General features: G+C 40.8%; 1 protein-coding gene across 7 annotated transcripts in view; it reads right to left on the bottom strand.

Annotated features, from left to right (window-relative positions):
• Positions 1–14234, bottom strand: part of RUFY3 (RUN and FYVE domain containing 3) — an 83318-nt gene extending 69084 nt beyond the window's left edge. For 4 of the 7 annotated variants that reach the window (XM_028491886.2, XM_028491888.2, XM_028491889.2 and 1 more), the window contains exon 1: positions 13633–13710. Coding sequence is in view for 3 of the 7 variants with exons in the window: in XM_024115378.3 (XP_023971146.2) it covers positions 13633–13984 (352 nt within the window). In the remaining 4 variants the exon portion in view is untranslated. Of the gene's footprint in view, positions 1–13632 lie in introns of all 7 variants that reach the window. The other 3 variants (XM_024115378.3, XM_028491887.2, XM_007112715.4) reach the window with 3 other exon arrangements.
• Between the last annotated feature and the right edge of the window lie 3840 nt (positions 14235–18074).

The following is an 18074-nucleotide window of genomic DNA, read 5'->3' as shown; positions in this document are numbered from 1 at the left end:
TATATATATATATATATATATAAAAATAACCGAATCACTTTGCTGTACACCTGAAACTAACACAACATTGTAAATAACTATAATTCAATAAAACAAAATTTTTTAAAGTAAATGAAAAGGAAAGCCAAACTGGAATAAAGTGTTTACAGCAAATACAAAAAAATTCATAAATGCTTCCATCCTAATTTGAGATTGAACTCAAAGAAAAAAATGCTAAGAACCAGATTCTGTAGGTAAACAGGTATTTTCATATTGTTAGAGGGAAGGCAATCTGGTACAATGTAAGAATACATATACGTATATGCTTACTTATAATTAGGAAGAAAATCAGCAAGTTACTAAGGAAAATAAAATATTCCAACTAGGTTTATTCATTTCTATTTAAATCTCTTCCAACATTATTCTACATCTGGACCAGAGCTATTCATTCATTCATTCATTCAGTAAATATTCACTGAGAGTACTCCATGTGCCAGGCACTGGGCATGCAGCAGTAAGACAAGATCACTTCTTCAAGGAAGCAGAGTTTACATATCCAAATACTGAATATAAGTCTTTATTTAACAAATTCACATTTAATTACAATGCAATTCCTTTCTAGCCAGACATCTTTATAGATTAAAACTTAAAGGGGGATAGTTTATAGTTTCACTTTAAGCCATGTGTCACTTCAAAACACAGTGAAGCAGTCATTAAAATCTTTAAAATTACACTGAATAGTTCCTGGAACCACAATACCAAAGAGCCCTGGCTTATCTGTACATATGACATCAAGACTCTAGGTCACTGATACATTCTTAAAATATAGAACTGTGAATACGTGAATTAATCTGAATGCCCTGGGACTGCCTGTGTCCACCAACATCTGAATTCAGCCTGTCACAAACCATGATGGACAGACTTCCCACCAACCAAACAATAAGCACTTACTTAACCCTGAACAGGAGATCTGGATTGATAACAACGTACCAGCACAACAAGAACATCTAGGTCAATAAGCACAGAAACTTGATTAACATTCCTTCCAAAGGTCCTTCTCTCCAGGTAGATGACACAAGGAAGGAAGCCCAAAGCAACTAAAACTTTTGCCAAGGAGAGAAAAACCTGTCTGCACTGGTTACCCTTGAGTTTCCCATACCTATCGGTTTGAGGAGGTATTAGCAGTTATTTCAGAAATAAGAACTGTGGGTGGGCAGGAAAACCTGTACTTTTACCCAGTTATACCTGTTTGCAGGTAAACACTCTTGAGTCTTCAACATGACAGTTACCCATTGTTCTGTTCATAAGCAATGAATTTACTATGAAAACACGCACTAAATAGAGGACTAATAAAAATAATTTTAAATATTGCTTGGTAATGTTTTTACATTTGGGTCTTTACTATGTAAACATATTAGCTTAGAATATAAAGGCAATATTAAGTCATCAGTAAGACACACAAACCTTGAACTTTTTTCTCATAATCTTTTCTCATAAACACACTAATTATAAGCTGTATTGAACTATTTTCTCATTTGATTCCACTTGAGAATAACAGCATATATTTGTAAAAGAGTTGTGAGGAGGTCTGGGGTACAGTTTGTGGCCCTAAAACAGAATTAACAAGGCTATGTGAAGTTCAAATCCAAGATAATGATCTGAACAATACTGTTCTAACTGCCTACCCAGCATGAATTTTCCACATTACAGTTGATTCAAAGCAAATGAGATTCACTTTTCAAAGTTAGTAGTTACATTCCTTTAAAGTATATTTACTCAGCTACTATTATAAGACAAAGACTGATTTGTCACACCCAATGTCCCTGTTATATGATGTGGAAAAATTATTACTACTTAAGGTAGCTATCATTTATTGAATTTTTATTTTCTGTTAGGTGCTTTGTAAGTATCGTATCAAATCCTCACAAGAATCCTGCAAAGTTGGGACTTTCCTGGTGGCGCAGTGGTTAAGAATCCATCTGCCAATTCAGGGGACACGGGTTCGAGCCCAGGTCCGGGAAGATCCCACATGCCGAGGAGCAATTAGGCCCGGGCACCACAACTACTAAGCCTGCGGTCTGGATCCCGCGAGCCACAACTACTGAAGCCCGCGCGCCTAGAGCCCGTGCTCCGCAACAAGAGAAGCCACCACAATGAGAAACCCGTGCACCGCAACGAAGAGTAGCCCCTGCTCGCCGCAACTAGAGAAAGCCCACGCACAGCAACGAAGACCCAATGCACCCCCCCCACAAAAAAAAAAAAAAAAAAAGAATCCTGCAAAACAGGTATTGATATTCCCTCTTTACATTCAAGGAAACCAAAGTTAAGCCATGTAACTGGCCCAAGATCATACGATTAGCAAGTGGCAGATCCGGGATCCCCAGCTGCTTCTAGAATGCTCCTGAAGTCCATTTTTTCTTCTATACTTTGCAGTTTCAGCACTCCACCCCAAGGATTAAATTTTACTCAGGGAAAATAAACAAAACAAAACAAAAGCAAAAACAAAGTAACACAGGCAAGGTCCTCTTGAAATTTCCTAAACAGCTATTTCAACAAAGTTAAGATTTGAAGCAGAGAAAAATTTTAACCGCTTTCATACTTTACACCCTAATGTTTCACAAACCATATATTCCACTTAGTCACCCTTATACATCTAGTTTACGTTTTTAATAAGTGGGCATTTTCTTTTCTTTCCTTCTTTTTTTTTTTTGGCCGAGCAGCAAGGCTTGCAGGATCTTAGCTCGCTGACCAGGGATCAAACCCAGGTCCCAGCAGTGAAAGTGCTGCATCCTAACCATTGAATGCCAGGGAATTCCCAAGTGGGCATTTTCTGAGAAGCTGAGAATCCAGCATGTATCTTTCTGCTTGTGCTGGCGAAGGGTAAACCAAATTCTTCCTGACTATCGTGAAGGATGGCACTTGCTAAACTGTACCATTGAAAAAACCATCTTACCGAGTTCCTGCCACATTTACTTATCCGGGTGGACATATTAAGAACACCTGATACATTCAGAAGTGTTAAAAGATAAATGAAGTGGGGTGGAACTATTTTCTAAAATGACTCATTTCAGAACTTCTTTAAATAACAAACTTCGATGCCTATTTTAATTCTTAAAAAAAAATCACCAATACCCATGAAATCATTGCCCAACTGGAGAAACAGACCAGTGTCTTACATTTACATGCTCCTTCTCTGTTCTGAATTCCTGCCTCCCCTTTTGAGGCAGCTACTTCTGAATTTTTGTAAATCACTGTCTTATTTTAAAAATATTACAAATACACGGATGCCTAAATAATATTTTAGCTTGTTTTTTTTTAACTGTAGCGAAAAGGGTTTGATACTGTATATAAGCTAAGCCTTTCACTCAAAACTGCATTTTCTAAGATTTATACACATTGTAGTGTGTAGCTTGTACTTTATCCTTTGGGCTGTTGTGTTACAGGGTAATAGTCCATCGTATGTACAAACAATTTTTGATCTATTTTCATGCTGGTGAGCATTTGGGTTATTTCTAATTTTTTCATTTTAAATGATATTATTTAGATACTTTTCAGAAATAGATTTCTGGTAGGTATGCCAATTCTCCTTCAACAGGTATGAGGGTAAGAGACCACTTCACTTACTTCTTTTACAGTTAGCTGACTCCTCCTATTACTTAGTTCCTATTCTGCACACAATAGTGCTTCTTAAAATTTGTCAACTTGTGCAACTACATCAGTTTGTAAAGCTCACAAGTTCTGTTTCCCAAGGCTTCCTGGGTCACGGTTTTACAATTTAAGAAGAAAAGTCTCATCCCCTCCCCCCAATTTCACTAGTTGCTGAATTATCATCATGATGCCATCTGGGAAAGCCCAGATGTTTCTGCTAAATTATAAGATTATTCAATTGAAAGATCATGACTTTGTCACATGCTCCAGTCCTCTCTCTCACTTCCTTCCCTCTCCCACACAAAGATCTATTATATCTACCTCTAATGTTGAGATTGCTACAAGTTTAGGTTTATACACTTGGCAGGCTCAGTATTATTTTGTAGATATTCCAAGGAAGATAATATATACTATGAGTATACCTGAGAAGCTGAGTTATGGTTGCTAAAAACACCACCAGGACTATTACACTGCATAATATTTTTCTTGTAAAATTAACCAGGATAAGACTGAAAATAACTCCTACCTTAATAACTAAAATGGATCTCATGGCTACGTGGCAGTAGGTAATAATTTACAGATGTAAAGCTACCAACTACTTAGTAGACAATCTTGGGAAACTTATCCTCCTCTTGTCTCAATTTATTCAGCTATAAAAATGAAACTAAATAACTAGCTTCACAAAGATCACAGGCTCCATGAGAAGAACTCTGCCTGTTTTACACACCATTACACACCTGCTTAAAATAATACCTACCAAATACCAGATACTCCATAGATACTTGTTGGTATAGATATGTAACTCTAAAGCACTCTATATTCTTGCAATGATATATTTCCACCTTCCTGTTTCACTTCAACCATGAAAACCCCCAAGTTCTAGAAAATCAAGCTATATTTATGCCCAACAAACATGTCATTCTAACACAGGCTTTATTCATTTATACACAACAGATTCAATGATTTAATATGTATAAAGCACCTATTATGTCTAGCCACTATGGATATGAAGAAAGAACAAGGCAATAGACAAGAAACAGAAAATTATAGGTGTTTAAGAAATTCCTAAATCCCTATCACACACATGGCTATTCAGTGTTGCTTACATACCTAACTATTTTCTCTATCACACTGGTGGCTTGTGAATTTCACATTCATTCATTTTTAGCAAATAGGGCTTTCCTGGGTAGAACAAGGAACTAGAGGGCTACTGCTGCCTAAAGAGGAGCCTCCTGTTTAGGATGTGATTCCAGTTACGGGAGGTGGTGAAGGAGGCTGAGAGCATGCACGTGCACTGAAGCCAGAATGCCCACAGGCAATCCTAGGTCCAGCACTTAGAAGCTGAGTGCTTGTTTCTGCACCTGTTTCTTCACTGACAAAATGGCGATACTCATATTAACTACTTCAGAGTTTGATGAAGTAATGAAAGTAAAATGCTCAACATGGCACTTTACACAAAGTAAGCAGTCAGTAAATGGCAGCCATCATCATCATTTTAATATGTGATTCTGCCTTCGAGAGTACTGGGAAAAAAACCCAAAAACCCCAAAAAACCAAAAACCCTATCAATCACATGAAATGAAAGTCAGTAAGGATAAATGTTCAAGGGACTAAGGTAGAGGAAAGTAAAAAAGGTGATCTGAGTAAAGGGTATGCTGGGGCATCACTTGGGACTTGAGAAAGGAAGAGGAGAGAGGGGTCAGAATTTTACCAAGCCTTCATAACAGGTGACGAGATTTCCTAAGTTCATACAAAAGGCAGAGGAAGCAGATAAATGTCTGTGGACAGTCCGTAAACAGATTCTAAAATTAGAGAGAAAAACCATATTCTTAAAGGCAATATGCTGAAACAATTTCTCCCGCTTTCTACATGCCTTTTGCTGTCACAGTCTGCTCAATCTCTCCTTTCCTTATGGATCATGAGGTTTCAGACTTTCCCGCCTCTGCCCCACCATCCATGCCACTCCCTCTGACACATGCTGAGTGTCACGTCCATTCCGTATGTAGCAAGTCTAGAACCAGACACTCACTAAAATGGGTTGTGCAAAGAGGAATATCATCTTGGCCCAGCAGCCCTCGATTCCTGATCTGTTATGTTTTAGGAAGACTATGAACTTTTCAAAATTATTCAAACATAGCTACAGTAGAGGGCATGACAGTATTGATAGGTACCCTCTCAAGTACCACTGCTTTTGTAACTCTAAAAGCATTTCTTTTCACGTAATTTCAAACCAATTCTTTATGCATATGGTATACTACTAACTTCCCAAAATAAATTTTAAAGCTCATACTTGAGCCACTTTGCACCGTAGGAAGACATTATAATGTTAATAAGGTTTGTGTAGAAACGTAACAGGTGTGATGTTCTGCAGAGTTCATTAAAATGGGATTCTACTTTTATTTATGATGGCTACAGGTTACTTATTGTGTAATGATAGAGAAGCAGCATATCTTTTATGCAACTTGTTTAATTATTTAAGGAATTTTCAAAAATATTAGCCAACAAGGAATTATCATGATTTCATCCAGTTAATCTGGCTAAACTCTCATCATCATCCACCTAGACTTTTTACTACCTATAACATACACTAGAGAAATATGTTCTCAGCTTCTTGATAAAATTTTATCTGTTTAACACATAGGTTTCTGTTAAAAGTCAAACAAAAAAGGGAAAAGATGAGAGACAAAATACAGTCAGGTGAACATGTTTTGAAGCCAATACTATTCTTTCAGTCTGAAAAGTTGCTTTCTTTGCCACCTTTCCTCTGCTGTCTCTCCCACCCAGGTACTCTTTTACTGCCTTCTACCCTAACTGGTTTCTTTAAGGCCTTGGTGAGGGAGTATACAGTGATTAACAACATGAGCTTTGGATACTCAGACTATTCAGGAATATGAATTCATTCTCTGTCCTTCAATTTTAAAAAAAGCAATATATACAAATATTGAATTATTATGTTGTATATCTGAAACTAACACAATATGTCAATTATGGTTACCAGGGGGGAAGGTTAAGGGGAAAGGATAGTTAGGGAGTTTGACATGTACACACTGCTATATTTAAAATGGATAGCCAACAGGGACCTACTGTATACCACAGGGAACTCTGCTCAATATTCTGTAATAACCTAAATAGGAAAAGAATTCGAAAATGAATAGATACATGTATATGTATAACTGAATCACTTTGCTCTTCACCTGAAACTAATACAACATTGTTAATCAACTATACTCCAATATAAAATAATAATTTAAAAAATATGCCAATTATATATCAATAAAAACAAAAAACAAATAAACAAAAAAAACTTCTGGGGACAGGGCCAGAAATCTGTGTTAACAAGACCTCCAGGTGATTCTGATGTGTGCTAAAGTTTGAGATAAGACTTTTCCTAAAACCAAAGAATCTGTATCTCCAGAATATAATCTTCTAAATCCAAGGTTACTCTATCAGAATTTATTTTATAATAGCTTAGATATCACTAAAAGACTGAATCAAATACTCTGATGAAAAACATATGTTGCACCTACCTATATGAACTCTATATGAACTATTCCTCCTTCCCATATTTTTTTTTCAGCTTTCATTGTTAAGTGAGTAGTTTTATGCACTGGCTCTTCCATCTAATGGAAGTTCTAAGAAATACCTCTTATAAATATAACCCCCCAAGTTGATAAGTACTGATACATGTGAAGTTTGTGCCTCCCTGCCTAGAACATAAAAATATTCTATAAATGTAGCCACTAAGTACCATTACTATCTTACTAGTCACATTCTGTATTCATAATTGTTTGGGTTACAGAACTACAGTAAAATTTCTGTTATCTAATGAAGAACCTTTTAGGATCCTCTAGTATCCAGAATGAAGCTAAGATGAGAACTAAGAAAAAAGAAAACTCTGAAAGAATGAACCCATGATTATCAATAGCAGAGCAGCCAAAACAAAGACTCAAAAATTACATCTAATATTCTGAAACTGTTGCTTTGTCAATAAGAAGCATAACAGGACTTTTTGATAATGCCAGGCCAGAAGAGTAGGTAAAACAAAAGAAAGCAGCAGAAGAGAAAGGGAGAAATTGGCTGTGAAGACAAACTGTTGACAGTTTAGGCAGCGGTGGTGATAAAAGCAAAATCAGGAAGGCAAGCAGCAGACAGCAAGCTTAGTCATGAGGTAGGAAATGGGGGCATGACCCAGCTCCCAGGACCTTAGATGCTCAGGACCCCAGGTCATTTCAGCTGTGTGTGGAAAAGGACCCACCTGCATTTAGATACTCTTAAGGGCTAAACTACAGGTCTCTGGTAGTCACTAATCTACAATTATACACCGAAGATACTACGTTTCTGAGGGTTTCCCCCCCTTTTCTTATGGGCCTTTACATCTGCTATTTGACAAAACAGCATTTAATGAATCAGAAAGTGGCTCTTTGCATTCTGAACACAGCTGGAAAAGAGCTGATGGCTGACAGATCTGTGAATCACAGTATTGTAAATGAAGGCACTGCTCTACATTAATTATAACAAAAGGCTGTCTTCTAAAAAGTCACACATCAAGCTAAAACCTACTAATGTGAGGTGAATGCTCAAAACTTTTTGGTTCTGATGGTTCAACCCTTCCCCTGCACACCTCCCAATTTTGAGCAGATGCCTCTACATTTACAAATCCAAAAAAAGTGACTTTTGTCTTTTCAAAGTTTAAAAAGCATACAGCAGATGAACTGATTAATGTGTATTCAACTCCTAATCAGGTATAATGTTTTCTAGAGTACTATTAAACAATGAAAAAAGAAAAAAGAGAGAGACATAATAATAGAAATACCCATGGAGAATAAAGTCAATGAATAAATACATACATACACATACAAATAATGTATATATGCACATATACCTATATAATACATACATATCTTTCTATTGTAGGTGTATGAAACTGTGAACCTAAAATTGATTTTCTCCTCTTAAATACACATTCCTGGGTTTATATGTAAATGAGAGCACTCTTTCCCCACATCATGGACTCTTAAAGAGAGTCTCTCCATGAGAGACAGTGAATGCTTCTAGAAGGCTCATTCTCTGCACTTTCCAGGGCTCAACCAAGGCATTCACTGTTAAGTATAATCAACTTTGACGTGGGTAGTCACTGTAACGCTTCCAGTCCTTCCCAAGGTCTTTTCCCCCCTTCTTTCTATTCCTTTCCTAGCTCTCCTCCTATCTCAAAACAGCACATACAAATACAGAAAGAAAGCTGCTGCTTTGTGAGTGGACTTTTTTTTTTGTTCACTGCTGTATTTGGGAGAGAAAAGACAAGGGCAAAGATGTGGGCTATTTGTATGGCATTGTTTTAAACATAAATGTTTGTGGTAGCTCTGGGAGTTGAAAGAGGAAAAGAACTGTCAATAGAAGCTGATAACCGTGCAAATGGCAGGGGGGCCTCTTCCCTCCAACACCATGGAGAAGCCATCTCTTGTTCATCTGTCCACTCACAGGGCGACTTCTAAAGTTAGGATGGCAAAGGAAGGCATTAAGTGTTACTGAGCAAGGGCTGGTGTGCCCTTGGCACAGAAAGCCAAACTCTGATAGCAGGTGTTTGCGGCAAAGTAAGGGTTTATTTGCAGGGCGCCAAGCAAGGAGAATGGGTAGTTCATGCTCAAAAGACCCGAACTCCCGGATGGCTTTCAGGCAAGGGTTTTTTTTTGTTTGTTTGTTTTATTTTTTTGCGGTATGTGCACCTCTCACTGCTGTGGCCTCTCCCGTTGCGGAGCACAGGCTCCAGACGCACAGGCTCAGCGGCCATGGCTCACGGGCCCAGCTGCTCCGCGGCACGTGGGATCCTCCCGGACCAGGGCACGAACCCGTGTCCCCTGCATCGGCAGGCGGACTCTCAACCACTGCGCCACCAGGGAAGCCCACAGGCAAGGGTTTTTAAAGACAGTTTTAGAGGAGAGGGTCGTAGGATGCGTGATCAGCTCGTGGACCTTCTTCTGATTGGTTGGTGGTGAGGTAACAGGCTGATGTTCCAGGAATCTCAAACTTCTGGTTCCAACCAGTCTGGGGTCTACCTTGCTTGTGGTCAGCATGTAGTGGCCATCGTCCACCTGGATGGGGGTCTTAGTCTCTACAGAGCAACTCAAAGATATGCATCAGATTGTTATCTATATCCCTTCAGGAGAAACCAGGAGTCCTGTGACGCTACTGTCCTCTTCATTGACTGCTTGCATCTGCTCTTTGGAACTCAGGGAAGGCCTAGGAGTCTAAAGCCTTTTTTTCTACAAACAAGAAATGGGACTTTTGTTCTTGGGAAGGTCCCACAGGGTCCTGCTTGGTTTAAATCCCCCCCTTACTTTGATACTCCTCAGTCCTGAGGGGAACAGGTATGGGACAAGAAAGGAAATCGAGTTGTTTTTTTTTTTAAATAAATTTATTTATTTTTGGCTGCATTGGGTCTTCGTTGCTGTGCGCGGGCTTTCTCTAGTTGCGGTGAGCGGGGGCTACTCTTCGTTGCAGTGTGCGGGCTTCTCATTGTCGTGGCTTCTCTTGTGGAGCACAGGCTCTAGGCGGGCAGGCTTCAGTAGTTGTGGCACGTGGGCTCAGCAGTCGTGGCTTGCGGGCTCTAGAGCGCAGGCTCAGTAGCTGTGCTGCACGGGCTTAGTTGCTCCACAGCATGTGGGATCTTCCCGGGCCAGGGCTCGAACCCGTGTCCCTTGCATTGGCAGGAAAATTCTTAACCACTGCACCACCAGGGAAGCCCAGAAATAGAGTTTTGAATAGAGAGGTTAATCATAAACTTGGCAGAAGGACACGGTTTTAGGCGGACTTGGTTTCAAAAGTATTGGACAATGGCATGCAAGTAGCTCCTTCTTATAGAGTTGATGAGAAATTGGAATGGACAGTCATACACCAAGGGGGAAAAGGCCCCACGAAATATGAACACATACATCTCTGTGAATGCATGCAAAAGTTCTGGAAGAAAACTCACCGAACTCAAAAGTGGTATTCTCTGATAATAAATTGTGGTGGTGATGGGGGGTGGGGGAGAGGAGGGTTTGGGGACCCACAAAGAGAAAAGTCACTTTGTGCTCAATGTACTTTTGCATTATAAAACATTTAAATAGTGAGAACAGATCCATGTGCTACTTGTAATTTTTACTTAAAAAAAAAAAGGCATGGTAGAAGTTTGAGATTTAAAAGCTAGGAGCATAAAAATTTAGCAGATTACCAGCACTCAGAGTCAGAGAGTGACATAATCCAACAAGGCACATCAGAAAACTTTCATATTGCATTTAAGCTCGCTGAATGTTTCATGGACATTATATCCTGCAAGATTTTACACTGAAACCTTACATGTCATGAACCCTGAAAGATTTAGGTACCTCCTCTGCACACATTTTTGCTATTCTTCGTCTGTGTCACTTATAACAAATCTTCTAAACTCAAATGTAAAGGTTAATTTTAAAATCTCTGAGTACAGTCAAGACTTCAAAAATGAAGAGATAATAATGCCTTAATAAACAGTCTATCAAAATGATTATATATTATACACTTCTGGCAAATACATCAGTGAGAGTTAAAAATTCAGTGTTGAGGAGGCAAATGTTCATTGGCTGTTGAGGCTGAGTCTAAGTACTGCCCTGCTAACTGAAATGAGAAGTCTTTGAAAAACTGTTGGTCTCAGGTTGCTCAAATGAGTCATCAGGACACCCCTAGTTCTGATATCCAGGTACATCATATAAAGCAATATTGCACTGACTCTACAGAGCAGCAACAAGGAAGTATTTTTATTAATATCCAGAAAATTCCTTTTTGCAAGTATGTGTGTTCTAAAGTACATATAAAAATAACAGGTAAAAATAAAAACAGTACAAAACAAGAACTACTTTAAGTCAGTTTTATAGTTGAATAAAATAAGTATCAGTGATCTTTGACAATATGAACTGTCCTCAGTGACTGGTCTTTAAAAGCAGTGTAAGTGGGACACATGTATTTTCCCAGTAAATTTTCTGAGCACTTACACACCAATAAACTATTTCAGAAATTAAAGACCAGGATGAACTATTAGAACTTTATGTGCTTACAAATCATGCCATACATCTGCTACTGTTGTAAGGTAACGACCAAGGGATCACAGTTAACAAAACTTTAGCTTTAAGTTCTCCATTGATGATCTTGATCATGCTAAGGCCCCAATTTTCGGACAATACTTTAAATAAATAAAGTCAACCCTTAATTTAAGGAAGGAATCAAATAAATCACCTGAAATTCAGATAATTCCCATAACTGATACTGGCCAACAGGTGAAAATATTTTCTATACCACACCTTCTACCACAACTGTTACACAGAGTTATGAAGAACTGAAAGGAGGGTCTTCTTCATCCTATAGTGACTGGTTATTAAGCAGATTACACAAAAATAGAAATTCTTAGGAAGAAAAAGAGAGGCTGTGCTTAAAGAACAAAGTAGAAAGCAGATGTCTTAGAAAATGAAAAGCAGTGTTGCGAATATTCTTATCTTTACCTCCTCTGCTTATCAAAAGACTCATTTCTGACATTATTAGACACTCTCTTTTGGAGATTAGCGGATTACTGCAACAAACTATGACTTTACTAAAACTCTAGGTCTGTGGTCAGTGTTGGCCCCCATTCTAGGTAAGTAATAAAGAGAAGCTAACAAAGGACTACCTCCAGCTGAATCCAATGGACCCTAATCTAGGGAGGAACCATCCAATCACAGTTTTGGACGTCTGCTAGTCACTTAAAGAGCATGGGCTTGGTAGGCAAAGAATCTGGGTCAACTTCATTCCTTCTCTCACAGTTACTTAGGACAAATCACTTAATCACATTGATCCTCAGCTTCCTCACCTGAAAAAGTGGCATATTTGGCTTACAGAGATGTGACGATTAACTATGATAATCACAGCACATGCACACAGAAAATATTCAACTAATGTTAACCTTTTTCTAGGGGACGGATCAGGGGCAGAAAAGGCAAAGTCAGGGTTTCTTGGCAGTGCAAGACAGTTAAAAGGTTTGCTTTGGTGCTAAAAAAGAAACCTCTAGCTGGGTCTCAGAGAGAGAGAGACAGACAGATTGATCGATTGATTCCCTCTTCACCTTAGGCAAATTTCCCTTTTCAGAACTCACACAGCAAAGTATTCGGCATTTATATCATGCCTTGTATCTTCAGTCACATTTTCATACTCTTAAGATCTTGTCTTTTTAAACCAGACTTAATATTCTTCGAGTCTTTTATACACATTGCCTACTCTAGGGCCCCGCTCACAGTAGGTAGCAATAGACATTTGTTGACTGATACAGCACAACGTACGGTGCGCTGCATTCAGAGGACTCCGGTGATAGTGCTTTTAAAAGGTGGAGGCCTCTTCCTGTCAAACGATATTATCCTGGGAAGTGCCCTCCTAAAGCCACACTTTCCCTTCTCGTCATCTCGCGCACAGTTCCTGATTTCTCTTCCCATTGTGGGGGACGGATATGTGATATTTACGGGTGTGGAGTGAACGCTAGTAAAAAATTTAGTGGTCCAACCGAGGCCACGCGGGCGGCGGCGGCGCAGCAGCCACACCTATCGGCCGCAGCGGCGCTGGGAGCCCGCAGAAGGCGGGACAGCTGGGCTGCCGGGTCTCCGGACACCGCCCCCTCCTCGACTCCTTCACCGAGGGCTCCCACCGGAGACCCGGGGCTGGGACCCGGCGAGCACGTGGGAGGCTGGCGAGGACGAGCGCCCGGCCCGGGAGGGGAGAGGAGGCCGGGCGGGAGCCTGCGGCCTGGGGAGACTAGGAGGTAAACAGTCCGGCGCCCGGACCGCGGCCGCCCCCCTGCGCCCCCAGATGGGAGCTTCCCGAGAGCCGCCCCCAGCGCCCTGTCTCCCCGTTGGCTCGGGGCCCTGCTCAGCTCCGGGGAGCCAGCAGGAGGCGGAGCTCCGCGGAGCCGGACTGGCCCTTCCCGGCCGAGGCCCCCCTTCCCCACCGGCATCCCCCTTCCCGGCCGCCACTCACTGTGTTTGCCGCCGCCGCCGCCGCCGCCGCTTGGGTAGTTCAGCAGCAGGAAGGGCAGCGGGGAGCCCGGCGACGGCGGGGTCCTCCAGGCGCGCTGTTGCTGCGGCGGCGGCCGCGCTACGAAGCCGGCGCCTCCATCGCCCGGGTAGAGCAGGAAGAAGGGGGCAGCCACCGGCGAGCCGGGCTCGGATTGCCCCGCGGGGGAGGCCAGCGGCGGCCCCGCCTCGTCCTCTCGGTCCGCGCCCCCGGCTGGAGCGCGGCGCGGCTCCTCCAGCCGCTGTTTCCCGCCCCTCGCCGGCTCCTCGCTGCAACTTTCCGCGCCGGCAGTGGGCGGCGGCGAGGTCTCAGCCATGCTCGTTCCTTCCTTCGCCGCCGCCTCCGACTCGCACCCGGGCCTGGGCAGGGGAGCAGAGGGTCACGGCGGGGAGCCGCCGCCCCGTCCCGTCCGCGCCGCCGCCACCTTTCTCCTTGGCTACGGGCCGGCGTCTGGGCTCTGCCGCTCCGTCTACTGCCCGCCCCGCCAGGGTCCGAGCCAGCTGGAGGGACGGCCCCGCCCGACGGCGCGGTCTCGCTACCGGCCGCCTCCTCCCGCCTGCCCCTCCCGCCCCGGCCCCTAGCCTGCGGCGCGGCTCCCCTAGGGGGCGGCCTCCTCCTCTACCCACTTCCCACCTTCCGCTTGGCTCCGGCGGCGCTGAGCTCCCTCCCGACCCTGGGGGAGGATACGGCGCCCAGTGCCTGGTCCTTACCGGCCCCCGGCACGGCCCTCCTAAGCGGTCAGGTGTGTTTGCCCCCCGGTGCTTGAACGGTGGGAGACCTGGCGAAATATCTAGCGGCGCTTTTGTGTGCAACTGCCCAGCTTCATTGGTAGCACGGAGGCACAAAGATCTGGGTTGAAGAGGCGAAAGCTAATTTTAAAAAGGAACCTGCTCCCCCGCCCCCTGTATTAAACTGTATCCTATGCCTTGCATACACTATAACCGTTCATTCACGGTTTTGATTTATGAGTTTTTTATGTGAGACACCAGAGGTGGGTGTCTTCCTTCCCCCAACCTCTTTTGTTCTCTGTCATGTGCCCTGTATAGAAATCTTGTATTTGCTCTGACTTTAACTCCCTGGTTTTCCGGGGTTCCGCGTGCGCATGAATGCATTTTAAACCAAACAGCTTAGAATTTATATGACAGGCGTCTGTTACAGGGCGACAGTTTTCACTTTCATAGTGCCTGTGTCTCGCTAGTAATTGGCCACTGTTGCTTATTTTGAATATTTGAATCGACGATTACTGATCCAGTAATTCCCATAAATAAACATTTCCTTCTTTAATAAAGACAATTTCCAGTTACTATCGTTATTCCTTAACGCTAGATTCCATGAACGTGCCCTCGTATTTCCTAGGTGATTAGCTTTGTGTTCGGGTTGCAAAATGCTGGCGTGGAATCCATGTTGACTCATAATTAAAAATCACTATTGTGTAACATTTTGAGCACCTGCTTTTCCTTCTTTCTCTGGTCTGTCTTTCCCTCTGTAGAGGAAGTTATGCTTCTCTGAAAGGAAAAGTAAACCTTTTTATTGTTGTTATTCTCTGAAAATACTCTTGAAATTACAAGAAATTACCGTGACACGTCTAATACTATCTTTCACCAAGTCTTTTAAACAAAACATTTTTAAAGGTGTTCACAAGAAGCTAACTTCAAGCAGTCAGAAAATTTCTTAGTAGCTTTTCAGTTTCTGGCATTTGCCTGACCTGTTGATTCCAGTGCTACTGCCTACTTGAGTAAGTTATTTGTTCTCTGAGCCTGGATTCCTGTTCTGGAATAGGGGGAAATAATTATTATTAGCTATGTATTATCATTTTAGTAAAACAACATATAACTTACAATAATAAAAAAAGAATTGCTGGGGGGAGCTCTTTCATCATATCTTTAGCATTTTGGAATTTTGTTGGGTCTTTTCAGTCTCTGTAAGGGTGAGAGTCTTGATAAAAAAACATACTTGCCTTTTAGGAATTACAAGCTGTATAATACCTTGAAGAGAAAAACTAAAACATTACAGATATATGATTTTAATACCCATCCTTAACTGGATCTTTTTTTTTTTAAATTGAAGTATAGTTGATTTACAATGTGTTAATTTCTGCGGGATAGCAAAGTGATTCCTTAACTGGCCCTTTTACCTTGTTTTTGCATGCAGAAATTTGTAAGCATCATTGTATTCTTGTCAGGTTCCTTCACACAGGTGTTTTGCAATTTTTCAGTAAAGAATTTAACAAGAATATACACTTATTCCATTGTAGGTAGAAGAAAAGAAAGCAGACTCCACACAAATCACTCTTGAGAAAGGCCAGTAATAGCCAAGGGAGTCACCAAGTTAACAAAGTATAAAATGTTGTCTAGTTTAAATCACCAGATTTCTCCTTTCTAGTTATCCAGGTTACCTACAGGTATTAGAAACATTGACATGCTGTGGAATCTTGCAGTATACTGGGTTTTTTGTGCCTCTTTTAAAACAGTTCTATTTATGCTTTATGTCATTAAGTGGCAGTGCAATGAATATAGAAAATCAACTGAAGTATGAGCCCTTTAACATTTACAGGCAAGGCTATTTATGGGCATTTTCTTTAAAGGTGGATGGTACTCCAAGTTCCTAGTTTCTTATGCTTTTAGCTTTTGGATCAATATTATAATCACAGCTCTACATAAGTTTTAGTGACATAAAGGGCTGATTCAACTGCTACATACATTTAGGGACGCTAAGATTCAAAAAACAAGCCTACCATGCTGCTCCTTTATGAAAATGCACAGAGCATCTGCCAATACTGTTTTAAAGGGACGAAATCCAAGCCACTGTAAGAATCAAGTACTATTAATTTTCCTGTAAAATAAAGCAAGTGGTGTTTTGCAACTTTATTTGCATTTTGTTTTTAGTTGTTCATGTTTGGTTGTTTGAAACCCTTTGAGGATCTTAAGGATTGACACTTAGAATATATTACAAACTTTTAAAATATCAATGTCATGGATGTACTTTTAGCCTGAGCTTCTTAGAACTGTGATCAGAGAAAAGATACCACTTGGGAAGGGATGATATTCTTTTTCAGATTTCAGTTGTCTTAAATTTATTGAGACTTATTTTGTGGCTTAGCACGTGATACATCCTGGAGAATGTTACATGTGCACTTGAAAAGAATGTGTATTCTGCTGTTTTTGTATGGAATATTCTATAAATAGCTATTAAGTTCATCTGGTCTAACGAATCATTTAAGGCCAGTGTTTCCTTATTGATTTTCTGTGTGGAGGATCTGTCCATTGGTGTAAGTGGGGTGTTAAAGTCCCCTACGATTATTATATTACAGTCAATTTTTCACTTTATGCTTGTTGATATTTGCATTATATGTATCTAGGTGCTCCTATGTTGGGTGCATACATATTTACAATTGTTACATCTTCTTGTTGGATTGATTTCTTTATCATACTAAATGTCCTTCTTTGTCTCTTGTTACAGTCTTCGTTTTAAAGTCTGTTTTGTCTGATATAAGTATTGCTACCCCAACTTGCTTTTCGTTTCCATTTGAATGGAATACCTTTTCCATTCACATACTTTCAGTCTATGTATGTGAGATATTTTCTTTGATAATATTTATTTATTTATATTTATATTTTATTTTTTTGAATTTTATTTTATTTATTTTTTATACGGCAGGTTCTTATTAGTCATCCATTTTATACACATCAGTGTATACATGTCAATCCTAGTCGCCCAATTCATCACACCACCATCCCCACCCCCCCACGGCTTTCTCCCCTTGGTGTCCATATGTTTGTTCTCTACATTTGTGTCTCAACTTCTGCCCTGCAAACCGGTTCATCTCTTTTCTCCATTGTATATCCTTGCCTCCTTTGTCATAGATTAGTTGACCATAGGTGCATGGGTTTATCTCTGGGCTTTCTATCTTGTTCCATTGATCTATGTTTCTGTTTTTATGCCAGTACCATATTGTCTTGATTACTGTAGCTTTGTAGTATTGTCTGAAGTCAGGGAGTCTGATTCCTCCCGCTCCGTTTTTTTCCCCTCAATACTGCTTTGGCTATTCGGGGTCTTTTGTGTCTCTATACAAATTTTAACATTTTTTGTTCTAGTTCCATAAAAAATGCCATTGGTAATTTGATAGGGATTGCATTGAATCTGTAGATTGGGTAGTATAGTCATTTTCACAATATTGATTCTTCCAATTCAAGAACATGGTATATCTCTCCATCTGTTGGTATCATCTTTAATTTCTTTCATCAGTGTCTTATAGTCTTCTGCATACAGGTCTTTTGTCTCCCTAGGTAGGTTTATTCCTAGGTATTTTTTTCTTTTTGTTGCAGTGGTAAATGGGAGTGTTTCCTTAATTTCTCTTTCAGATTTTTTCATCACTAGTGTATAGGAATGCAAGAGATTTCTGTGCA

Source organism: Physeter macrocephalus, chromosome 7, assembly GCF_002837175.3.
Source record: "Physeter macrocephalus isolate SW-GA chromosome 7, ASM283717v5, whole genome shotgun sequence".
Taxonomy (NCBI): domain Eukaryota; kingdom Metazoa; phylum Chordata; class Mammalia; order Artiodactyla; family Physeteridae; genus Physeter; species Physeter macrocephalus.
This window is presented reverse-complemented; position numbering and strand designations above follow the sequence as displayed.